The sequence below is a fragment of the Acipenser ruthenus genome, chromosome 6 (genome assembly GCF_902713425.1).
Source record: "Acipenser ruthenus chromosome 6, fAciRut3.2 maternal haplotype, whole genome shotgun sequence".
Lineage (NCBI taxonomy): Eukaryota > Metazoa > Chordata > Actinopteri > Acipenseriformes > Acipenseridae > Acipenser > Acipenser ruthenus.
The window spans coordinates 82492686-82519173 of record NC_081194.1 but is presented as its reverse complement, the minus strand read 5'-3'; the positions used below and the strand labels follow the sequence as shown (position 1 = coordinate 82519173).

The 26488-nt window shown below is 44.3% G+C and overlaps 1 protein-coding gene across 2 annotated transcripts in view; it reads left to right on the top strand.

Annotated features, from left to right (window-relative positions):
• The window catches only part of smyd3 (SET and MYND domain containing 3), a 273622-nt gene that overhangs the window by 215275 nt on the left and 31859 nt on the right, over nt 1-26488 (top strand). For both annotated transcript variants that reach the window (XM_034017653.3, XM_034017654.3), the window contains one exon: nt 13732-13799. In XM_034017653.3, the coding sequence (XP_033873544.1) occupies nt 13732-13799 (68 nt within the window). The remainder of the gene's footprint in view (nt 1-13731; nt 13800-26488) is intronic.

Sequence of the window (26488 nt, the reverse complement as noted above, 5' to 3'; positions counted from 1 at the left end):
AACCTGATGTGATCTTAGCAGCCAAAACCCCCGAAAGATTTCAGTTTTTAATACAAGTGAATGAGAGAGGCCCATAGTTGGATGTCGAAGGTTACATGTGCAATAATGAAGCTTTCTTCAAGTTATTAAAAACAGTGAGTAGAAAATGACTTTTCAGCTTTCACATTCTGCACAGGTTCTGTGGAGTGCATTCTTTTTGATGAACTGCTTTCATGAAAGTGAAGGTCGTATCTGTACCACAGAGCCGTGTCTGCCTTTATTAACCTGCTTAAATCAGGTCCAAATACAAAGTAGGCTCTTTTAGAGCAGGGTTATAATATCGGCTAAAACAGTTGCTGACCCAGTAGCAATACTTCACAAACCAATATTACTGTGAAAAATAAACATGCAGTGAATAGAAAGAAAAGAGCGATGAAGAAAGGAGAATAGATCAATGTGCTTCGTGGTGCTGCTTTCTCTTAACAATGAGCAGCTCATCACAGCTATGAAACGTTGTGCTCCTGCTTTCTCTTAACATTGAGCAGCTCATTACAGCTATGAAACGTTGTGCTCCTGCTTTCTCTTAACAATGAGCAGCTCATCACAGCTATGAAACGCTGTGCTCCTGCTTTCTCTTAACAATGAGCAGCTCATCACAGCTTTGAAACGTTGTGCTTCGTGGTGCAGCTTTCTCTTAACAATGAGCAGCTCATTACAGCTATGAAACGTTGTGCTCCTGCTTTCTTTTAACAATGAGCAGCTCATCACAGCTTTGAAACGTTATGCTCCTGCTTTCTCTTAACAATGAGCAGCTCATCACAGCTATGAAACGTTGTGCTCCTGCTTTCTCTTAACAATGAGCAGCTCATCACAGCTTTGAAACGTTGTGCTTCGTGGTGCAGCTTTCTCTTAACAATGAGCAGCTCATTACAGCTATGAAACGTTGTGCTCCTGCTTTCTTTTAACAATGAGCAGCTGTCACAAAGACGGCCAGAGTGGGTGGCGTTAGACCAGACAGGAATTCAAAACAAAGACAGTGGTTGATGATGAGCTGAGTGCAATGGCTGCACTCAGCGTTTATTAACAAATAAAAGGGTTGAAACAGCACAAAAACAGGACACGGCACTATAGCCAAAATAAACAGACATACAAAACGACTAAACACTAAACAGACGGTGCAGGACAGACAGACGAACAAACACGGTGAGTGAAAACACGTTATTCACTTTTATATTTACGTTCTTTCTTATTATTTAATTTCTCCTTCTCCACACTCGTTCTCCACTCACCGAACACCTAACCCCGACTGAGTGCTACGTGTCTCTATATATATACACTGTTGTGCTGGGATTCAATTACTAATGAATTATTCACTTGAATCCCAGCACGTGAATTAATTCTGTGCAACCCCGTGCTCACATATTACATTTAACCAGCACGTGAAGTGATTTGTGCTCTCCTCGTGCCTAAATACAAATCTACACTTTTTAAACACACGTGAAACACAGACCCGTTTATATCCCGTGTACCAATCTATACACCAACATTAACATACACACGCATCCATACAACACATAACAAGCAAAATACACACAGATGCACACAGGGGCGGGGCACATTGCCACATATACCCCCCCTTGTGCGCAGCACACATGGCCTCAACGGCCACCTCCCCCCTTAAAAATCCAGCAGTCCAGCACAAAGTCTCGGGCTGGGAAGGGAGGCTTCAGTGGGCCCAATGCTGGCAATGCTGTCAGCACCCCTGCCGGTAGTGGCACGGCTGACAGCATGCCGGTCCAGTCCTGCAGCAAAAAAGCTGCGGGGGCAGGTGGTCCCCCGACCTCCCCCTTCTTCGTAGCCGGCAGCTCCCTCCTGTGGGGCTCCGGCCACAAGAACTCCTGCAGCGAAACTGCTGCTGGGGAAAGTGGTCTCCAGACCTCGTCCCCCTTCTTAGTGGCCGGCAGCTTCCCTTTCTGGGGCTCCGGCCACCGTACTCCCTGTGGAGGTACGGGCAGCAGAGGCAGCTCCTGCTCCTCTGCTCCGGGCGGCGGCGGAAGCAGAGGCAGCTCCAGCTCCTCTGCTCCTGGTGGTGGCGGAGGCAGAGGCAGCTCCAGCTCCTCTGTTCCTGGTGGTGGTGGAGGCAGAGGCAGCTCCAGCTCCTCTGCTCCTGGCGGTGGTGGAGGCAGAGGCAGCTCCAGCTCCTCTGCTCCTGGTGGTGGTGGAGGCAGAGGCAGCTCCAGCTCCTCTGCTCCTGGTGGTGGTGGAGGCAGAGGCAGCTCCAGCTCCTCTGCTCCTGGTGGTGGTGGAGGCAGAGGCAATGGGGCTGCTGCTGGCCACTCAGAGGGAGGCTGTGGCGGTGCTGGCTCCCTCTGCTGTGGCGGCTGGGCATGTGCGCGCCGTGCTGCCTTCAGCAGCATAGCTAGAGGCTGCTGGGGGACACCAGCATCCTGCCCTTCTCCCCCCCAAAAATTTTCAGGGGGTTGAGCCTGTAACTCCTCCCCTTCTGGCTCTTGGGACGGCACCAGCAGGTATTCACCCTCTGCTGGTGGAGGTGGGACCAGCAGGCATTCTCCCTCTGCTGGCAGCTTGGGTCCTAGGGCTGTGAAAGCCCCGACTTCCCTCTCTTCGGGCTGTGGACGCACCGACTCCTCCCTTTTGGGCTGTGGACGCACCGACTCCTCCCTTTTGGGCTGTGGACGCACCGACTCCTCCCTTTTGGGTTGTGGACGCACCGACTCCCCCCTCTTGGGCTGTGGACGTTCGGGCTCCCCCCACTTAGGCGTAGGACGTTCGGGCTCCTCGCACTCAGGCGTAGGACGTTCGGGCTCCTCCCACTCAGGCGTAGGATGTTCGGGCTCCTCCCACTCAGGCGTAGGACGTTCGGGCTCCTCCCACTCAGGCGTAGGACGTTCGGGCTCCTCCCACTCAGGCGTAGGACGTTCGGGCTCCTCCCGCTTGGGCTGTGGACGCTCAGGCTCCTCCCGCTTGGGCTGTGGACGCTCGGGCTCCTCCCATTTGGGCTGTGGACGCTCATGCTCCTCCCGCTCGGGCTGTGGATGCTCAGGCTCCTCCCATTTGGGCTGTGGAGGCAAAACCAGCAGGCATTCACCCTCTGCTGGTGGAGATGGGGACAGCAGGTACTCACCCTCTGCTGGTGGAGATGGGGACAGCAGGTACTCCTCTGCTGGTGGTCCTGCTACCTGGGCTGCTGTTCCGTTTATGGTTGCCTCCAGGTAGCTGAGGACAAACTCCACACCTTCCTCCAAGGTGTTTGGGGTGTGTTCCTCCTGATATGCCTCCCATCTCTCACTGTCCATCATCCACAGGGCCCGGACGACCATGGGCAGAGACTGGGCCTCCAGCCCAGCATTCTCCAGGAACCAGCCCCGCAGTTTGATGGCGTCTTCTGCCATTGACTTTTTTTTTTTTTTTTTTTTTTTTCCCCAAAACAATATTTGTAATCCTTTATTATTATTATTATTTTTTTTTTTTTTTTTTAAACACAAAACCCCTCTTCTGGTCTGACGCTTGGAGGCGCGGTTATCCCATGATGACACCACGTGTCACAAAGACGGCCAGAGTGGGTGGCGTTAGACCAGACAGGAATTCAAAACAAAGACAGTGGTTGATGATGAGCTGAGTGCAATGGCTGCACTCAGCGTTTATTAACAAATAAAAGGGTTGAAACAGCACAAAAACAGGACACGGCACTATAGCCAAAATAAACAGACATACAAAACGACTAAACACTAAACAGACGGTGCAGGACAGACAGACGAACAAACACGGTGAGTGAAAACACGTTATTCACTTTTATATTTACGTTCTTTCTTATTATTTAATTTCTCCTTCTCCACACTCGTTCTCCACTCACCGAACACCTAACCCCGACTGAGTGCTACGTGTCTCTATATATATACACTGTTGTGCTGGGATTCAATTACTAATGAATTATTCACTTGAATCCCAGCACGTGAATTAATTCTGTGCAACCCCGTGCTCACATATTACATTTAACCAGCACGTGAAGTGATTTGTGCTCTCCTCGTGCCTAAATACAAATCTACACTTTTTAAACACACGTGAAACACAGACCCGTTTATATCCCGTGTACCAATCTATACACCAACATTAACATACACACGCATCCATACAACACATAACAAGCAAAATACACACAGATGCACACAGGGGCGGGGCACATTGCCACAGCAGCTCATCACAGCTTTGAAACGTTGTGCTCCTGCTTTCTCTTAACAATGAGCAGCTCATCACAGCTATGAAACGTTGTGCTCCTGCTTTCTCTTAACAATGAGCAGCTCATCACAGCTATGAAACGCTGTGCTCCTGCTTTCTCTTAACAATGAGCAGCTCATTACAGCTATGAAACGTTGTGCTCCTGCTTTCTCTTAACAATGAGCAGCTCATCACAGCTATGAAACGTTGTGCTCCTGCTTTCTCTTAACATTGAGCAGCTCATTACAGCTATGAAACGTTGTGCTCCTGCTTTCTCTTAAAAATGAGCAGCTCATCACAGCTATGAAACGTTGTGCTCTTGCTTTCTCTTAACAATGAGCAGGTCATCACAGCTTTGAAACGTTGTGCTCCTGCTTTCTCTTAACATTGAGCAGCTCATCACAGCTATGAAACGTTGTGCTCCTGCTTTCTCTTAAAAATGAGCAGCTCATCACAGCTATGAAACGTTGTGCTCCTGCTTTCTCTTAACAATGAGCAGCTCATCACAGCTTTAAAACGTTGTGCTTCTTGGTGCAGCTTTCTCTTAACAGTGAGCAGCTCATCACAGCTATGAAACGTTGTGCTCCTGCTTTCTCTTAACAATGAGCAGGTCATCACAGCTATGAAACGTTGTGCTTCGTGGTGCAGCTTTCTCTTAACAATGAGCAGCTCATCACAGCTATGAAACGTTGTGCTCCTGCTTTCTCTTAACAATGAGCAGCTCATCACAGCTATGAAACGCTGTGCTCCTGCTTTCTCTTAACAATGAGCAGCTCATCACAGCTATGAAACGTTGTGCTCCTGCTTTCTCTTAAAAATGAGCAGCTCATCACAGCTTTGAAACGTTGTGCTCCTGCTTTCTCTTAACAATGAGCAGCTCATCACAGCTATGAAACGCTGTGCTCCTGCTTTCTCTTAACAATGAGCAGCTCATCACAGCTATGAAATGTTGTGCTCCTGCTTTCTCTTAAAAATGAGCAGCTCATCACAGCTATGAAACGTTGTGCTCTTGCTTTCTCTTAACAATGAGCAGGTCATCACAGCTTTGAAACGTTGTGCTCCTGCTTTCTCTTAACATTGAGCAGCTCATCACAGCTATGAAACGTTGTGCTCCTGCTTTCTCTTAAAAATGAGCAGCTCATCACAGCTATGAAACGTTGTGCTCCTGCTTTCTCTTAACAATGAGCAGCTCATCACAGCTTTAAAACGTTGTGCTTCGTGGTGCAGCTTTCTCTTAACAGTGAGCAGCTCATCACAGCTATGAAACGTTGTGCTCCTGCTTTCTCTTAACAATGAGCAGCTCATCACAGCTATGAAATGTTGTGCTCTTGCTTTCTCTTAACAATGAGCAGGTCATCACAGCTTTGAAATGTTGTGCTTCATGGTGCAGCTTTCTCTTAACAGTGAGCAGCTCATTACAGCTATGAAACGTTGTGCTCCTGCTTTCTCTTAACAATGAGCAGCTCATCACAGCTTTAAAACGTTGTGCTTCGTGGTGCAGCTTTCTCTTAACAATGAGCAGCTCATTACAGCTATGAAACATTGTGCTCCTGCTTTCTCTTAACAGTGAGCAGCTCATTACAGCTATGAAACGTTGTGCTCCTGCTTTCTCTTAACAATGAGCAGCTCATCACAGCTATGAAACGTTGTGCTCCTGCTTTCTCTTAACAATGAGCAGCTCATCACAGCTTTGAAACGTTGTGCTCCTGCTTTCTCTTAACAATGAGCAGCTCATCACAGGTTTGAAACGTTGTGCTCCTGCTTTCTCTTAACAATGAGCAGCTCATCACAGCTTTGAAACGTTGTGCTCCTGCTTTCTCTTAACAATGAGCAGCTCATCACAGCTATGAAACGTTGTGCTCCTGCTTTCTCTTAACAGTGAGCAGCTCATCACAGCTATGAAACGTTGTGCTCCTGCTTTCTCTTAACAATGAGCAGCTCATCACAGCTATGAAACGTTGTGCTTCGTGGTTCAGCTTTCTCTTAACAATGAGCAGCTCATTACAGCTATGAAACGTTGTGCTCCTGCTTTCTCTTAACAATGAGCAGCTCATCACAGCTATGAAACGTTGTGCTTCGTGGTTCAGCTTTCTCTTAACAATGAGCAGCTCATCACAGCTATGAAACGTTGTGCTCCTGCTTTCTCTTAACAATGAGCAGCTCATCACAGCTTTGAAACGCTGTGCTCCTGCTTTCTCTTAACAGTGAGCAGCTCATCACAGCTATGAAACGTTGTGCTCCTGCTTTCTCTTAACAGTGAGCAGCTCATCACAGCTATGAAACGTTGTGCTCCTGCATTCTCTTAACAATGAGCAGCTCATCACAGCTATGAAACGCTGTGCTCCTGCTTTCTCTTAACAGTGAGCAGCTCATTACAACTATGAAACGTTGTGCTCCTGCTTTCTCTTAACAATGAGCAGCTCATCACAGCTTTGAAACATTGTGCTCCTGCTTTCTCTTAACAATGAGCAGCTCATCACAGCTTTGAAACGTTGTGCTCCTGCTTTCTCTTAACAATGAGCAGCTCATCACAGCTATTTCATAGAGTAACAGAACAAAAGGTTAATGCCTTAAGGTACACAAGGAATTGAGCGTATCTTCAACCGTTTTTTTCTTAAAATACATTTGAGAGCGACTCAAGTATCACAAAGAAACTGACAATTCGGATGACAAGATCCAACCTGTCAGTAAATTTTAAACCCTGTTTCGTGCACCTCATTGCAAACATATGAAAGTGAGCATCATTTTTATTTGTGAGACACACGTCCCTCGTACCTTAAAGGGTTAATGGATATAGTGAAGAGGAGCGGGTCTAGTGCCTTGGTTGCCTCACTGAATGTCTCGTATATAAAAATGTTTAATTAGGTTTAAATCAATAACAGACACTCAAGCTGAGTGAGAATCAAGCTGGAGAGGCATTATTTATTTGAGACATTATTTGCTCAACCAGGAGATCAGCTCTTTGTTCCTCTGAGTGAGGAACACAATCATAACAGCAGGATTACAAATTAGGCACCTAAGTCTTTTAAGTGCTGTAAAAAAATCCAGCCTTTGTTCATTCACATACTGAGCAGGTTAAGGACATCCAACAGAATGAATGTCTTTGTTTCGTTTTTGTTTGAAAGCAAAGAGCTAAATCCCGATATTGATTCTGATCTCAATGGAGCATGTGGGTATGTGTAGGAAACCCACTAAGACAACAACACCGCTGTCAGTTCCAGAGTCTAAGTTAAACTTCACAGGGTAAGGAAATGGCTCAGATGTGTGCTGAGAATCTGGATTTAATCAAGCTCCCAAGACCTTCAATAGGAATTCTGCACTGCATCCTTTCTCCATTTTAGAATATACCCGGAAGTCTGTCATCAATTTCACAAAAATGTTCCTCACAATGTTGTGCCCGTCGTTAGTCTGAAGTTGAAAATACTGCATTAGGAACACAAGAGAATGTATCCTAGAAGTGGTACCAGAAATTAAATATTTACTGTGGAAGATGTGTAACCTTTAATGGAACTGCCAGGCATATATCTGCAGAATTGAACTTGTCTGTTGCCACATTTTTGCCAGCTTGTGTCAATATTAGCTGATTTGCCCATTACTTGTACTGTAGGCAACATTTCCATCGTATCTCTTTGTCAGTGTCCTCAAGCACCAGGAGCCATGGCACAATTGTGCATTGCATTTCTAGGATTCCCCCATGTGTCTGCAGGAACCCTGCAAATTAAACTAGGAGGATCAATCAGATACTGATTAGTTTGTAATATAATAACACTGAGGGATAGCTCTTCCCTGTTGATTAGCAATACTTCACAAACCAGTCACTGACCCAGTAGCAGTACTCCACAAACTGACCCAGTAGCAATACCACAAACCAGTCACTGACCCAGTAGCAGTACTCCACAAACTGACCCAGTAGCAATGCCACAAACCAGTCACTGACCCAGTAGCAATACTTCACAAACCAGTCGCTGACCCAGTAGCAGTACTCCACAAACCAGTCACTGACCCAGTAGCAGTACTCCACAAACCAGTCACTGACCCAGTAGCAGTACTTCACAAACCAGTCACTGACCCAGTAGCAATACTCCACAAACCAGTCACTGACCCAGTAGCAATACTCCACAAACCAGTCGCTGACCCAGTAGCAGTACTTCACAAACCAGTCACTGACCCAGTAGCAATACTCCACAAACCAGTCGCTGACCCAGTATTTAATCAAGACTTGTATTGCCTTTCTTGAGTCTGTTGAATGTTAATGAATGTGATATGTGACAGGCAGAGCCTCCATGTGGAAGCCTGTGTGTCACAATGAGATTCATGATTAAGATCACTTCTCTGTGTGTGTAGTTCATGACTGTAACATGGCAGCTGCACGCAGTTACATTGAGCCAATCGCTGGGCACTGACAGACGGGTTGATTTATTTTCATGTATGTAATCAATGTCCAGTTCTAGTGCCAAATCTCAGCATTTTACTGACATTAGGTGGCTCATAAAAGTGTTCAATAATCTTCATAAGAATAGATTGAAACTCTTGTAAATTGTCTTGACAGACTGTAGAAAATCAATTGCATCCTTAATGAATCCCAGTGTAGTGTTTAGAAAATACAGCTGTTTTGCTCTGTGTGTCTTGCACACATAATACGCTATCGCTTTAGATAACATGCCATTGGTTTAGTGCCGGGGTTTTCAGCTGTGGGAACACCGCAGACGTGTTAGGAACAATTCTGTGGTCGGGAATGCATTGAGTACACAGGAGCCAAGCTTACAACTAGAATAGTCCTACAACAAGAAATCAGGTCATTTACAGGATTTAAACATGGAGATTGGATAAACATGGAAATAAAAATGTCCATTATAAATATCATATGGGAGATAGTGAAATTGAAGAAGGGAACTATGAAAAAGACCTATGAGTTTATGTTGACTCAGAAATGTCTTCATCTAGACAATGTGGGGAAGCTATAAAAAAGGCTAACAAGATGCTCGGATATATTGTGAGAAGTGTTGAATTTAAATCAAGGGAAGTAATGTTAAAACATTACAATGCATTAGTAAGACCTCACCTAGAATATTGTGTTCAGTTTTGGTCACCTCGTTACAAAAAGGATATTGCTGCTCTAGAAAGAGTGCAAAGAAGAGCAACCAGAATGATCCCGGGTTTAAAAGGCATGTCATATGCAGACAGGCTAAAAGAATTCAATCTATTCAGTCTTGAACAAAGAAGACTACGCGGCGATCTGATTCAAACATTCAAAATCCTAAAAGGTATAGACAATGTCGACCCAGGGGACTTCTTTGACCTGAAAAAAGAAACAAGGACCAAGGGTCACAAATGGAGATTAGATAAAGGGGCATTCAGAACAGAAAATAGGAGGCACTTTTTTACACAGAGAATTGTGAGGGTCTGGAACCAACTCCCCAGTAATGTTGTTGAAGCTGACACCCTGGGATCCTTCAAGAAGCTGCTTGATGAGATTCTGGGATCAATAAGCTACTAACAACCAAACGAGCAAGATGGGCTGAATGGCCTACTCTCGTTTGTAAACTTTCTTATGTTCTTATGTTCTTTCTTATGTTCTTATTCTGTACTTCAAGAAGTTTCAGGCTAATTTCATTGCAGTTATTTGCCATAGTTCCTGAGATAGCACTTGTGGCATACACTGCAATTCACAAGGACATCCAAACGCTCACAACGTCACAGGACCTACAGTCATTGACCTAGAGCCTGCTTGAGATTATAACACACACCTTATGATCAAAGTGAAGTACTTTCCAATGATTTTAAAAAGCTGAATGCAGCGATTCTCACACCGTCTGATTGACAGATAGGAGGTGGGCAAGCTCTAGCAGTTTCTATGTTGGTGGTGTCACTGAAATGTGAGAACAGGCAGCTCTGCCCTGCTGTCTGTCCCAACTGTGAGTGACACAAGTATGTTCTTTTAGTTCAGGTTTCCCTAATAAAAAATAAAATTAAAAACTCAGCTGTGTAAGTGTTTAAGTGCAACCTGAACAGTTATGCAGTTGACAGCACTACCTGTATTTATGTAGTCTACTTTATCTGTACAGCTTCAGTGCTTGCTCTTCTGTATTTATGTAGTCTACACTACCTGTACAGCTTCAGTGCTTGCTCTTCTGTATTTATGTAACCTACACTACCTGTACAGCTTCAGTGCTTGCCCTTTTGTGCATGGCTGTGTGCTCACTGGGGTTGCCAGTGGAAATGCGATTAACTGGGCTGTCTCTTTCATGTTTAGTTGAGGATTTAGTACAGCAGATGCATCAGGTTGAAAGGCATTTCAGTAACCAGCAGAATTCATTATTATTTTTTCTAACAGTGCCTCTTGAAACAATTGTGTTTGCTCAACATCTTTTCTCAACATTTATGTAGTTAACACCCCGAATCATGATCGCTCCCAGTATTATTATTATTATTATTATTATTATTATTATTATTTATTTCTTAGCAGACGCCCTTATCCAGGGAACGTTCAACAAGAAGATTTTGACCTTGGTTGACATCTTTCATTGTAAAGCATTACAAGTGCTGCCAATTCAGCAGACCCTATCTAGAATAACTTCATATCTGATAACACTGATGCCTAGGCTTTAATAACATAGATGTGCTGCTTGTTTACCCCTGTAATGGTTTTTTTGCGCTTTTAATTTTCACTGAGTTCATATCTGGTCATTTGTTTTATGTCCAAGCCATTGTTATCATGGCTTTCTCATCTGCTGGTTTATTTGATCACCACTGAATGAAGAAAGCAAGCAAGCAGGGCCTCCAGCCCTTTAAGCATCTCTCTCATTTTTTACTTGCTATGAAATATTGACCCGGGCTTGTCATTCAGATCCCACTGATAGATTATTAAAGACAAGTCCTGGAAGGCAAGTCTTTACAATAATTATATTACAAAATTGAAACACACATTTCATATTTGGAAATAATTATAAAAATATCATCATAATGCTTGCAGGCTATTATCTGTACAGTATAATGTGTAAATAACACAACACCATTTGTACAGCCTTACAAGGCAGTAGGGCAGAGTGATTTAATCCAATGTGCACTAAGCACCATTTTCTGAGAACGAAAAGCAAAAATCTTTTACATACAAAAGTAACAAGAATTTTTTTTTAAGGATTCAAAGGGCAACAATGTTTGTTATTAGTGTTGTGTTATTAGGTATGTAGTAAAAGATAAAACATGCATTTAAAAGTACCAGAGGAGTATTACCAGTTAATAACACAAGCCTTCCTGCATTTAAAGTAATTCAGAACCCCGGCAGTGTCACAAGAAGCACTGGTGTATCCCATGTTGCCCATATTACAGCAACATAATCCTGATTGTTTTGATATTTGTATTCAATATTTACTCGCCAGGAGTAAATGTATTTCCAGCTGATGTAGGATTTGTTATAAAATAATATTTTTAACACTGCGATACAGAAACACAAGACACAGCAAAGGTACGTAATGCTGGTCCTGTGAAGACTGAAGAGGGTTCAGTAACACTGTACAATCCAGGTTCCTGTGTGTCTGTGTGCGTGTGTGCGTCTTTGTGTCTGTGTGCGTGTGTGTGTCTGTGTGTCTGTCTGTGTGTGTGTGTGTGTGTCTGTGTGCGTGTGTGTGTCTGTGTGTCTGTCTGTGTGTGTGTGTGTGTGTCTGTGTGCGTGTGTGTGTCTGTGTGTGTGTGTGTGTGTCTGTGTGTCTGTGTGTCTGTCTGTGTGTGTGTACGCTATTTGGCCACTTTAATAGGAACACTCTACCTGATTGGATTTGGCATCGCCCTGTGTGTATTCTGATGGCGATGGCTTCTTTCAAGATGATAATACACTCAATCCACGGAGCCAGAGTTGTGTGAAGTGTCCAAATCGCTGTTGTGTTCTTATATTAGTCTTGCATAAGAATAACTGTAATACAGGCAGCAAAGTGATATTCCGAGGTGTTTTAGTGGGATGTAAAATGCTCATGCTAGCATTAATGTATTTGACTTTAGCTGAGTTCATTCACGGGCACCAGGGAACAATCATATTTACAGATACACACCCACACTAAGCGAAAAAAACTATGCACTTACATACTGTCTGGCAAAACAATATGTAGAAACTAAGTTGTTGTTTTTTTCCCATGAATTGGCATGTCATTTACAGGAGGTTTTGATATAAATTGCTATTTCTTATACCTGCTTGTCCTGGGCTGGGTGCAGTAATATATCTAGTGTAAATGTGATGGCAGAATTGCGTGTGCAGCGACTAATAAATCATTCATATCTCATTCAGTTACTTGCATGTCTGCTCTTTGAAATTATAATAGCCGATGAAATAACTACACAATAGCATTGCGTGTCAATGCATTATGGAACCTGGAAAAGAGCCCCATGGAAATCAGTCTGCCCTCGCGCAAGTAAGATTTCATGTATCTTAAGCTAATGCTTGTGTAAAGATTTGAAATGTAATGATTTGGATATTAGTTCAGTGATAGAAGTCCAATTATATGTTTACTGAATTAATGTGTTAACACATGCACAATGCAAGCAACTATATAGGGTGAGATACATTTAAACTAGTCGGAAAATTCTCATTTTAACATGTTTCATATGGTCAGGAAAGTTAGGCATGCCTTTTTGGATGGGGAAACAGCAAATTACAGTTACTTGGGTGGCTTACTTTGGGAGCTCTTAGCCAAAAGTGAACTAATTCAACAAACCCTCTAATATACCAGGAGTAATGACAAACCGCTGTACTGAAGAAACTGCTTTTTGGAGAAGGCAGTAAACAAGACTAATTGAATGATAATGGTTGCAGGCTGGAGGCGTCCCTGCTCCAGCTCTGTCTGCAGTAGAAGCACATGTTCATGAACAACCAAGAATGAAATCACTGCAGTTCCCAGTGTCAGTGTCTGGTAACATTCAGAATGAAATCACTGCATTCCCATTGTCAGTGTCTGGTAACATGCAGAATGAAATCACTGCATTCCCATTGTCAGTGTCTGATAACATGCAGAATGAAATCACTGCATTCCCATTGTCAGTGTCTGGTAACATGCAGAATGAAATCACTGCATTCCCATTGTCAGTGTCCGGTAACATGCAGAATGAAATCACTGCATTCCCATTGTCAGTGTCCGGTAACATGCAGAATGAAATCACTGCATTCCCATTGTCAGTGTCTGGTAACATGCAGAATGAAATCACTGCATTCCCATTGTCAGTCTCCGGTAACATGCAGAATGAAATCACTGCATTCCCATTGTCAGTCTCCGGTAACATGCAGAATGAAATCACTGCATTCCCATTGTCAGTGTCCGGTAACATGCAGAATGAAATCACTGCATTCCCATTGTCAGTCTCCGGTAACATGCAGAATGAAATCACTGCATTCCCATTGTCAGTGTCCGGTAACATGCAGAATGAAATCACTGCATTCCCATTGTCAGTGTCCGGTAACATGCAGAATGAAATCACTGCATTCCCATTGTCAGTCTCCGGTAACACTGGGATCTTACCTTGTTTACACAGGTCACCTGCAACTGTTTCACCATCAGCGATGGAGAGATGCAGGAAGTTGGCGTTGGACTCTATCCCAGGTAAGATTCATACAAACACAAACCTCCAGCCACAATAATGACTGTTAAAACTGACAAAAACCCTTAAAAAAACACACTGTACATTCTCCACATATAACAAGCACCACATATGACTGGGATTGCCACCTGGCCCCATAATACCCCATCATACCGGAACACTGCAAGACAGAACAGGATTTTGAAGTTGCCTTTAAACTGAAGTAAATCAACACGTGAATTGAGTGCTAAAGGTGAGCATACCTGGTCTAAGTAAGAGATCTCTAAACAATAGTAACATTTATAACCAGCTGCACCAAAGACCAACGAACAGAATGGGAGGACCTGCCGGCTTGTCATGGACTTTCTGAACAAAGAGCTCCACATGTAATGGGCATTACTGTTCCAAGGAGAATCACCGTTACAGCTGTAACCAAGTGTTTTGTGTGGTTCAGGGCTAGATATTTTATGTAGAAACCAGATTGAAGACGTTTTGGCTGTGCAGCTTTTACCAAAGCATTGTATTAATGGGGTTCACTAAGTAACTGCGAGCATGATGTCAGGGAAGATGGCTTAATTAGCTGCTAACCAACATTTTCAGCTTTTAAAGGTCTGGCCTTTTAAAACTTGGCCAAAAAAGCCTGATTCGATTATAAGTAGCAGTGATCTTTGATGGCTCTGAAGATTATACAGGTTGAATGTTAAGATTATTTTTAACCTTCTGGCAGTTTTCAAGAAAGGCCAACTGTAGTCTGTTTGTTTGTCTCACAAAATATTCTCCCTTATCATCTTTTTATAATTTCTTTTTTCTCCATTTTATAGTTTGTGTTCACTATGAATTGGCTGAAGCCCATTTATCCTGTCTAACTACAAAACGCTCTGTACTGCTGTTATTGAACCCTGTGTGACTCGCACACTAAACGCTGTCTGTACTGCTGTTATTGAACCCTGTGCGACTCGCACACTAAACGCTGTCTGTACTGCTGTTATTGAACCCTGTGCGACTCGCACACTAAACGCTGTCTGTACTGCTGTTATTGAACCCTGTGTGACTCGCACACTAAACGCTGTCTGTACTGCTGTTATTGAACCCTGTGTGACTCGCACACTAAACGCTGTCTGTACTGCTGTTATTGAACCCTGTGTGACTCGCACACTAAACGCTGTCTGTACTGCTGTTATTGAACCCTGTGTGACTCGCACACTAAACGCTGTCTGTACTGCTGTTATTGAACCCTGTGTGACTCGCACACTAAACGCTGTCTGTACTGCTGTTATTGAACCCTGTGCGACTCGCACACTAAACGCTGTCTGTACTGCTGTTATGGAACCCTGTGCGACTCGCACACTAAACGCTGTCTGTACTGCTGTTATTGAACCCTGTGTGACTCGCACACTAAACGCTGTCTGTACTGCTGTTATTGAACCCTGTGCGACTCGCACACTAAACGCTGTCTGTACTGCTGTTATTGAACCCTGTGTGACTCGCACACTAAACGCTGTCTGTACTGCTGTTATTGAACCCTGTATGTCTCGCACACTAAACGCTGTCTGTACTGCTGTTATTGAACCCTGTGTGACTCACACACTAAACACTGTCTGTACTGCTGTTATTGAACCCTGTGTGACTCGCACACTAAACGCTGTCTGTACTGCTGTTATTGAACCCTGTGTGACTCACACACTAAACGCTGTCTGTACTGCTGTTATTGAACCCTGTGTGACTCGCACACTAAACGCTCTGTACTGCTGTTATTGAACCCTGTGTGACTCGCACACTAAACGTTGTCTGTACTGCTGTTATTGAACCCTGTGTGACTGTGGCAAAGTGCCCCGCCCCTGTGTGCATTTGTGTGTTCTGTGTATGTATGGATGCGTGTGTATGTTAATGTTGGTGTATAGATTGGTACACGGGATATAAACGGGTCTGTGTTTCACGTGTGTTTAAAAAGTGTAGATTTGTATTTAGGCACGAGGAGAGCACAAATCACTTCACGTGCTGGTTAAATGTAATATGTGAGCACGGGGTTGCACAGAATTAATTCACGTGCTGGGATTCAAGTGAATAATTAATTAGTAATTGAATCCCAGCACAATAGTATATATAGACGCACATTTCTTGCAGTCGGGGTTAGGTGTTCGGTGAGTGGAGAACGAGTGTGGAGAAGGAGGTAATAAGAATAATAATAATAATAATAATAAGGAAAGAACTGTCTCACTCACCGTGTTTCGTTTGTCTGTCTGTCTGTTTACTGTCTAGTCCGTTTTGTTTGTCTTTTTATTTTGGCGTGTAGTGCCGTGTCCTGTGTTTTTGTTGTTGCAAACCTTTTATTTGTTAGTAAACGCTGAGTGCAGCCATTGCACTCAGCATTTCTCATCACCATCACCGTCTCTGTGTATTCCTTTTCTGGTCTGACGCCACCCACTCTGGCCGTCTTGGGACGGCACCAGCAGGTATTCACCCTCTGCTGGTGGAGGTGGGACCAGCAGGCATTCTCCCTCTGCTGGCAGCTTGGGTCCTACGGCTGTGGAAGCCCCGACTTCCCTCTTTTTGGGCTGTGGACGCACCGACTCCTCCCTTTTGGGCTGTGGACGCACCGACTCCTCCCTTTTGGGCTGTGGACGCACCGACTCCTCCCTTTTGGGCTGTGGACGTTCGGGCTCCCCCCACTCAGGCGTAGGACGTTCGGGCTCCTCCCACTCAGGCGTAGGACGTTCGGGCTCCTCCCACTTAGGCGTAGGACGTTCGGGCTCCTCCCACTCAGGCGTAGGACATTCAGGCTCCTCCCACTCAGGCGTAGGACATTCGGGCTCCTTCCGCTTGGGCTGTGGACGCTCAGGCTCCTCCCATTTGGGCTGTGGATGCTCAGGCTCCTCCCATTTGGGCTGTGGACGCTCAGGCTCCTCCCATTTGGGCTGTGGACGCTCAGGCTCCTCCCATTTGGGCTGTGGACGCTCAGGCTCCTCCCCATAACTGCGGAAGGGACAGTGGGCGAACAGGTGATTCTGGTCGCAGAGGAGGCACCCCGGCGATGGCTTGTTACATCGCCGTGGATGCCTGGCCCTTAGGCGGCACTCCTCCTCCCTGTCTTTCACCTCTTTATCCGTCTCTGCCTCCCGCTTGGGCTGTGAAGGCAAAACCAGCAGGCATTCACCCTCTGCTGGTGGAGATGGGGACAGCAGGTACTCCTCTGCTGGTGGTCCTGCTACCTGGGCTGCTGTTCCGTTTATCGTTGCCTCCAGGTAGCTGAGGAGAAACTCCACACCTTCCTCCAAGGTGTTTGGGGTGTGTTCCTGCTGATAGGCCTCCCATCTCTCACTGTCCATCATCCACAGGGCCCGAACGACTATGGGCAGAGCCTGGGCCTCCAGCCCAGCATTCTCCAGGAACCAGTCCCGCCATTTTGTGGCGTCTTCTGCCATTTTTTTTTATTTTATTTTATTTTATTTTTTAATCCAAAACTGCGGTTCCTGCTCTGGCCTGAGTCCTGGAGGCGCTGTCGATCCCACGCAGGACACCACGTGTCACAAAGACGGCCGGAGTGGGTGGCGTCAGACCAGAAACAGGAACACAAACGACAGAGACTTGGGGTTTTGGTGGAGCTGAGCGAATGGTTTCGCTCAGCATTTAATAAAACAGCACAGAAAATAAAAGGTTTGAACAGACAAAAACACAGGACACGGCACTACACGCCAAAATAAAAAGACAAACAAAACGGACTAGACAGTAAACAGACAGACAGACAAACGAAACACGGTGAGTGAGACAGTTCTTTCCTTATTATTATTATTATTATTCTTATTACCTCCTTCTCCACACTCGTTCTCCACTCACCGAACACCTAACCCCGACTGCAAGAAATGTGCGTCTATATATACTATTGTGCTGGGATTCAATTACTAATTAATTATTCACTTGAATCCCAGCACGTGAATTAATTCTGTGCAACCCCGTGCTCACATATTACGTGAAGTGATTTGTGCTCTCCTCGTGCCTAAATACAAATCTACACTTTTTAAACACACGTGAAACACAGACCCGTTTATATCCCGTGTACCAATCTATACACCAACATTAACATACACACGCATCCATACATACACAGAACACACAAATGCACACAGGGGCGGGGCACTTTGCCACAGTGACTCTCACACTAAACACTGTCTGTACTGCTGTTATTGAACCCTGTGTGACTCACACACTAAACGCTGTCTGTACTGCTGTTATTGAACCCTGTGTGACTCGCACACTAAACGCTGTCTGTACTGCTGTTATTGAACCCTGTGTGACTCGCACACTAAACGCTGTCTGTACTGCTGTTATTGAACCCTGTGTGACTCGCACACTAAACGCTGTCTGTACTGCTGTTATTGAACCCTGTGTGACTCGCACACTAAACGCTGTCTGTACTGCTGTTATTGAACCCTGTGTGACTCGCACACTAAACGCTGTCTGTACTGCTGTTATTGAACCCTGTGCGACTCGCACACTAAACACTGTCTGTACTGCTGTTATTGAACCCTGTGCGACTCGCACACTAAACGCTGTCTGTACTGCTGTTATTGAACCCTGTGCGACTCGCACACTAAACGCTGTCTGTACTGCTGTTATTGAACCCTGTGCGACTCGCACACTAAACGCTGTCTGTACTGCTGTTATTGAACCATGTGCGACTCGCACACTAAACGCTGTCTGTACTGCTGTTATTGAACCCTGTGCGACTCGCACACTAAACGCTGTCTGTACTGCTGTTATTGAACCCTGTGTGACTCGCACACTAAACGCTGTCTGTACTGCTGTTATTGAGCCCTGTGTGACTCGCACACTAAACGCTGTCTGTACTGCTGTTATTGAACCCTGTGTGACTCGCACACTAAACGCTGTCTGTACTGCTGTTATTGAACCCTGTGTGACTCGCACACTAAACGCTGTCTGTACTGCTGTTATTGAACCCTGTGTGACTCGCACACTAAACGCTGTCTGTACTGCTGTTATTGAACCCTGTGTGACTCGCACACTAAACGCTGTCTGTACTGCTGTTATTGAACCCTGTGTGACTCGCACACTAAACGCTGTCTGTACTGCTGTTATTGAACCCTGTGTGACTCGCACACTAAACGCTGTCTGTACTGCTGTTATTGAACCCTGTGTGACTCGCACACTAAACGCTGTCTGTACTGCTGTTATTGAGCCCTGTGTGACTCGCACACTAAACGCTGTCTGTACTGCTGTTATTGAACCCTGTGTGACTCGCACACTAAACGCTGTCTGTACTGCTGTTATTGAACCCTGTGTGACTCGCACACTAAACGCTGTCTGTACTGCTGTTATTGAACCCTGTGTGACTCGCACACTAAACGCTGTCTGTACTGCTGTTATTGAACCCTGTGTGACTCGCACACTAAACGCTGTCTGTACTGCTGTTATTGAACCCTGTGTGACTCGCACACTAAACGCTGTCTGTACTGCTGTTATTGAACCCTGTGTGACTCGCACACTAAACGCTGTCTGTACTGCTGTCATTGAGCCCTGTGTGACTCGCACACTAAACGCTGTCTGTACTGCTGTCATTGAGCCCTGTGTGACTCGCACACTAAACGCTGTCTGTACTGCTGTTATTGAACCCTGTGTGACTCGCACACTAAACGCTGTCTGTACTGCTGTTATTGAACCCTGTGTGACTCGCACACTAAACGCTGTCTGTACTGCTGTTATTGAACCCTGTGTGACTCGCACACTACACGCTGTCTGTACTGCTGTTATTGAACCCTGTGTGACTCGCACACTAAACGCTGTCTGTACTGCTGTTATTGAGCCCTGTGTGACTCGCACACTAAACGCTGTCTGTACTGCTGTCATTGAGCCCTGTGTGACTCGCACACTAAACGCTGTCTGTACTGCTGTTATTGAACCCTGTGTGACTCGCACACTAAACGCTGTCTGTACTGCTGTTATTGAACCCTGTGTGACTCGCACACTAAACGCTGTCTGTACTGCTGTTATTGAACCCTGTGTGACTCGCACACTACACGCTGTCTGTACTGCTGTTATTGACCCCTGTGTGACTCGCACACTAAACGCTGTCTGTACTGCTGTTATTGAGCCCTGTGTGACTCGCACACTAAACGCTGTCTGTACTGCTGTTATTGAGCCCTGTGTGACTCGCACACTAAACGCTGTCTGTACTGCTGTCATTGAGCCCTGTGTGACTCGCACACTAAACGCTGTCTGTACTGCTGTCATTGAGCCCTGTGTGACTCGCACACTAAACGCTGTCTGTACTGCTGTCATTGAACCCTGTGTGACTCGCACACTAAACGCTGTCTGTACTGCTGTTATTGAACCCTGTGTGACTCGCACACTAAACGCTGTCTGTACTGCTGTTATTGAACCCTGTGTGACTCGCACACTAAACGCTGTCTGTACTGCTGTTATTGAACCCTGTGTGACTCGCACACTAAACGCTGTCTGTACTGCTGTTATTGAACCCTGTGTGACTCGCACACTAAACGCTGTCTGTACTGCTGTTATTGAACCCTGTGTGACTCGCACACTAAACGCTGTCTGTACTGCTGTTATTGAACCCTGTGTGACTCGCACACTAAACGCTGTCTGTACTGCTGTTATTGAACCCTGTGTGACTCGCACACTAAACGCTGTCTGTACTGCTGTTATTGAGCCCTGTGTGACTCGCACACTAAACGCTGTCTGTACTGCTGTTATTGAACCCTGTGCGACTCGCACACTAAACGCTGTCTGTACTGCTGTTATTGAACCCTGTGCGACTCGCACACTAAACGCTATCTGTACTGCTGTTATTGAACCCTGTGTGACTCGCACACTAAATGCTGTCTGTACTGCTGTTATTGAACCCTGTGTGACTCGCACACTAAACGCTGTCTGTACTGCTGTTATTGAACCCTGTGCGACTCGCACACTAAACGCTGTCTGTACTGCTGTTATTGAACCCTGTGTGACTCACACACTAAACGCTGTCTGTACTGCTGTTATTGAACCCTGTGTGACTCTCACACTAAACGCTGTCTGTACTGCTGTTATTGAACCCTGTGTGACTCGCACACTAAACGCTGTCTGTACTGCTGTTATTGAACCCTGCCTGACTCGCACACTAAACGCTGTCTGTACTGCTTTTATTGAACCCTGTGTGACTCGCACACTAAACGCTGTCTGTACTGCTGTTATTGAACCCTGTGTGACTCGCACACTAAACGCTGTCTGTACTGCTGTTATTGAACCCTGCGTGACTCGCACACTAAACGCTGTCTGTACTGCTGTTATTGAACCCTGCGTGACTCACACACTAAACGCTGTCTGTACTGCTGTTATTGAACCCTGCCTGACTCGCACACTAAACGCTGTCTGTACTGCTTTTATTGAACCCTGTGTGACTCGCACACTAAACGCTGTCTGTACTGCTGTTATTGAACCCTGTGTGACTCGCACACTAAACGCTCTGTACTGCTGTTATTGAACCCTGTGCGACTCGCACACTAAACGCTGTCTGTACTGCTGTTATTGAACCCTGTGTGACTCGCACACTAAACGCTGTCTGTACTGCTGTTATTGAACCCTGTGTGACTCGCACACTAAACGCTGTCTGTACTGCTGTTATTGAGCCCTGTGTGACTCGCACACTACACGCTGTCTGTACTGCTGTTATTGAACCCTGTGTGACTCGCACACTAAACGCTGTCTGTACTGCTGTTATTGAACCCTGTGTGACTCGCACACTAAACGCTGTCTGTACTGCTGTTATTGAACCCTGTGTGACTCGCACACTAAACGCTGTCTGTACTGCTATTATTGAACCCTGTGTGACTCGCACACTAAACGCTGTCTGTACTGCTGTTATTGAACCCTGTGCGACTCGCACACTAAACGCTCTGTACTGCTGTTATTGAACCCTGTGCGACTCGCACACTAAACACTGTCTGTACTGCTGTTATTGAACCCTGTGTGACTCGCACACTAAACGCTGTCTGTACTGCTGTTATTGAACCCTGTGTGACTCGCACACTAAACGCTGTCTGTACTGCTGTTATTGAACCCTGTGTGACTCGCACACTAAACGCTGTCTGTACTGCTGTTATTGAACCCTGTGTGACTCGCACACTAAACGCTGTCTGTACTGCTGTTATTGAACCCTGTGTGACTCGCACACTAAACGCTGTCTGTACTGCTGTTATTGAACCCTGTGTGACTCGCACACTAAACGCTGTCTGTACTGCTGTTATTGAACCCTGCCTGACTCGCACACTAAACGCTGTCTGTACTGCTGTTATTGAACCCGGTGTGACTCGCACACTAAACGCTGTCTGTACTGCTATTATTGAACCCTGTGTGACTCGCACACTAAACGCTGTCTGTACTGCTGTTATTGAACCCTGTGTGACTCACACACTAAACACTGTCTGTACTGCTGTTATTGAACCCTGTGTGACTCGCACACTAAACGCTGTCTGTACTGCTGTTATTGAACCCTGTGCGACTCGCACTCGGAATCGCTGCAGGGTACATTTACTCCAAGGGGCTTTAGGATGTTGTTTTGCTTCACCACTGAAAGGTAAAAACAACCTTTAACCTGCAATGTAACATATAAAAAAGTAAAACATGTACTTTTTCACTTCATTAATAAAAAAAAATAATAAAAAAAAAATATATATATATATATATATATATATATATATATATATATATATATATATATATATATATATATATATATATAATCTCCTTGCAAGAAATAAAATAACATTAAATTGATAGATCAGTGCTGACTTGCCAAGAAAAAGCCTTGGCTTTTCAGTGTTTGTTTTGAATTGTCAGTGGCACCACTGGTTGCTAAGCAACCCAAAATCTAATTAGGAACACTAGGAGCAGTTGTTTTATATTAATAAAACGATACCTCCATGTTGCAGTCGGGGCACTAGGGTTAAAAATAATAAATAAAGTCACTGAAGTTACCAATGGCTCTAAATGTAGTTAATACGCTTCAGTGGACTCGATACCAACACAAACCCCTCGTTCGGGGCGTACCATGTCTTCATCCACCTTCCTTCAAGAGACACAAACATATGATAATTGTGTGTTGCTTGAAGAGAGTGGGTGTTTATAATGTAGGCAGGCACATGTAAACTCAGTTATCAGAAACACATCAGAATATTGCTTGTATTAACTGTTCCAAGTTGAAACAGAAAATCCATTACATTTTTAGTAGGTTGAATTGGCTGCCATTTCATCAGTGATCTTTTATATAAATACCTGCCTTAATAATTGGAACCAAGGTTCCTTTATGATCAATGTTGTGTTTGTGACAAAAATACAATTCTGCTATAGTGTGTAGATCAAAAACACTAAAAACAAACGATAAACCTGGCTATAAATCTGGGGAAGCATGAAATGTCGTCAGAGATGGGCCACTGCTTGGAGCCTCCATACTACATGAAACAGCTAGCAAGCGCTTTGATGACAGGCCGTCTCACGCTGTCTGTCCCTCAAGACACATTTCCAAGGTTGTACCTTCAGTAGGTTCTGTTTCAAAATAGATTGCTTATTAAAGATATTGCTGCTGAGAAGACATTCATTTGATGCTACTGTATCTGACTTGACTTACTTATAGCAGGGTGGATCCGTGGCAGCATTGCTACTGCTGCACAGTCGGAGAGTGACAGAAATGAATTTGAATCTCACAGCATGCATGGCCCTATTTAATACATATTTAAACAGGTTGAAGAAGGCTGGGAATCCTTGTATTTATGCAATAAGAATAATGTATAATCCTACAGTGTTCAGTTCATTATATAGGACACATCCCCTAAGCTTTGATAGATGAGACCCACCAGATGAGCAATACAACAGCAAAATAAAAATAACTGAAATGGGAGTCTTAAGGGCAATGAGTTCTGAACATTTCTTTTAAAATAATTAGTCAGGAGTTAATTGTGTTTTCAAGAGTTACCAAATGGGTTACTGGAAAACAAGATGGTCGTTTATAGTGCACCCCTGCAAAACGAGTGAAGTTGAGCAGCTAGCGTGGTCTTGTTTTAGACCAGCATCTCTGCTGAAGCGACCTGGGCAGATTGTTAAGTAGACACATAGCAATCAAAGTATGGAAATGGAATGTATGTAACACATTTTTTGCAGGTTGGAAGTAATATTATGTTAGGGTTATCCTGTTTGTTTGTGCATTAGCTAGTGGGACAACCTCTTTAAGACCCGAAACCTGAATAAGATAAGAAAGATGCTCGTCCGAGCCTCTGTGACGCAGTCATGCCCACCCCCGAGGGTATAAAGGACTGCGGGCACAGATCAGCGTCACTCAGCGCCATTTTTCCTTTCAAGAACTGACCTGACAGGACAGTCTATTCAGATAAGTATTGTATTATTTTGAATTACTGCCGCCCTTGAATAAGCTCCACACTCAGATATCAGATTGTAATAGACGCCGCCCTCAAATAAATGCCGCTCTCAGTAATGAAACATGTAATTTTTTTCCATTACAAATAGAAACAAAATGAATTGAATAAACTTAAATACAATGTATTTAAAAGAATACAATGACACACTGGAGCATGCCGGTATTCTACTGTGATGGGGTACCCCTGCCCCTGGGTGTATGTGGGTTATTTTGTATAGTGTGGGTTATGTAACACGGGTGATTTAAAACGTATGCTGGTATGTGGGCATGGTGAACCCACAATTCACGTGCAGACTGTGCAGGGCCAAACTGAATGAGTAGCAGTCACGTCCCAGCACAGCTGCTTAAAAGAGTCACAGTTCTTGCACTCGGGGCTGTCTGTGGTGGAGAACGGGAGAGAGAGAAGGAGAGGAACATCTAAAATAATAATAATTGCTACTCGTGCTGGAAGGACCAGCACGATACTTGTTTGGGCGTTGTCCACTGCTTTGTTTGCCTTTTTATTTTGGCCAATGTGCCAGAAAGTTTACAAACGAGAGGAGGCCATTCAGCCCATCTTGCTAATTTGGTTGTTAGTAGCTTATTGATCCCAGAATCTCATCAAGCAGCTTCTTGAAGGATCCCAGGGTGTCAGCTTCAACAACATTACTGGGGAGTTGGTTCCAGACCCTTACAATTCTCTGTGTAAAAAAGTGCCTCCTATTTTCTGTTCTGAATGCCCCTTTATCTAATCTCCATTTGTGACCCCTGGTCCTTGTTTCTTTTTTCAGGTCAAAGAAGTCCCCTGGGTCGACATTGTCTATACCTGCGTAGTCTTCTTTGTTCAAGACTGAATAGATTCAATTCTTTTAGCCTGTCTGCATACGACATGCCTTTTAAACCTGGGATAATTCTGGTTGCTCTTCTTTGCACTCTTTCTAGAGCAGCAATATCCTTTTTGTAACGAGGTGGCATTGGGCCACTATGGTATCCCGCTCTGTGGAGTTCTCGGCGGACCGTTTTTGATGAAACTGGCTGCTCGCACCCCAGGTTGAAATTTGCAGTCAATTGATCTGCAGTTGCTCACCTGTTTTGCCTTGCACTTCGAATTAATGCAAGGATATCACGATCCTGGAGTATGCGCTTCCGCCCACTGTTGCCCTTTGCTTTTGATGTCTTTCCCTCGGAGTTCCATGCCGACATCACCTTAGACACCGTTGCTCGTGAAACATCAGCAAGTTGAGCTGTCTTGGTCACTGAAGCTTCTGCCAAATGCACCCCAACAATCACCCCTCTTTCAAAGTCACGGAGGTCTCCTCTTGCAGCCATGCTAGCCATAATTATAGGCAACCAGGCCTGTCCAGCATTTTTATACATGACTCTAAGCATGCTGGGATGTTATTTGCTTAATTAACGCATGAGCCACACCTGTGTGGAAGCCCTTGCTTTCAATATACTTGGTGTCCCTCATTTACCCAGGTGTTTGTCCACTACCTGTATATTAGACACAGGCTTTTTAATATTTATTTTGTAAAGTGCCCTGGAATGCTTGCATGAACAGCACTATATAAGTGAAATGTTGTTGTTATTATTTTTATTAGTAGTAGTAGTATTATTATTATTATTATTATTATTATTATTATTATTATTATTATTATTATCCAAAAACAAACCAACATAAAAAAACCTGTTGTCCTATTTCTGGATTAATATTGTTGCCCCTACTTTATAGTCTTATATTTATTTACACAGAATTATACAGAAAACCAACTATTAAATCACAATGGAGTCAGGTTATTACTCACCTTAATGCATTTCAAATTGTACTGCATAATTTCTTATCAGTTTCCTTACATATATATATATATATATATATATATATATATATATATATATATATATATATATATATATATATATATTATTATTATTATTTATTTCTTAGCAGACGCCCTTATCCAGGGCGACTTACAATCGTAAGCAAAAACATTTCAAGCGTTACAATACAAGTAATACAATAAGAGCAAGAAATACAATAAAACAAGTAAAGTACAAGTTTGACAAACCACAATTCAATAATACAGCAGGTAATAGTGATAGTTACATCAGGATATGATTAAATAGTGATAGTTACATCAGGATGTGATTAAATACAAAGTACTACAGGTTAAAAACTTGGCAGATTACAGTATTCTGAAGTACAGGATTAAATGCAGTAAAATAGGGGCTGATAAGAGCAAAATAAAGCACATTTACATGAAGGGTGATAGTGTCCCAGGATACAAACAGAGG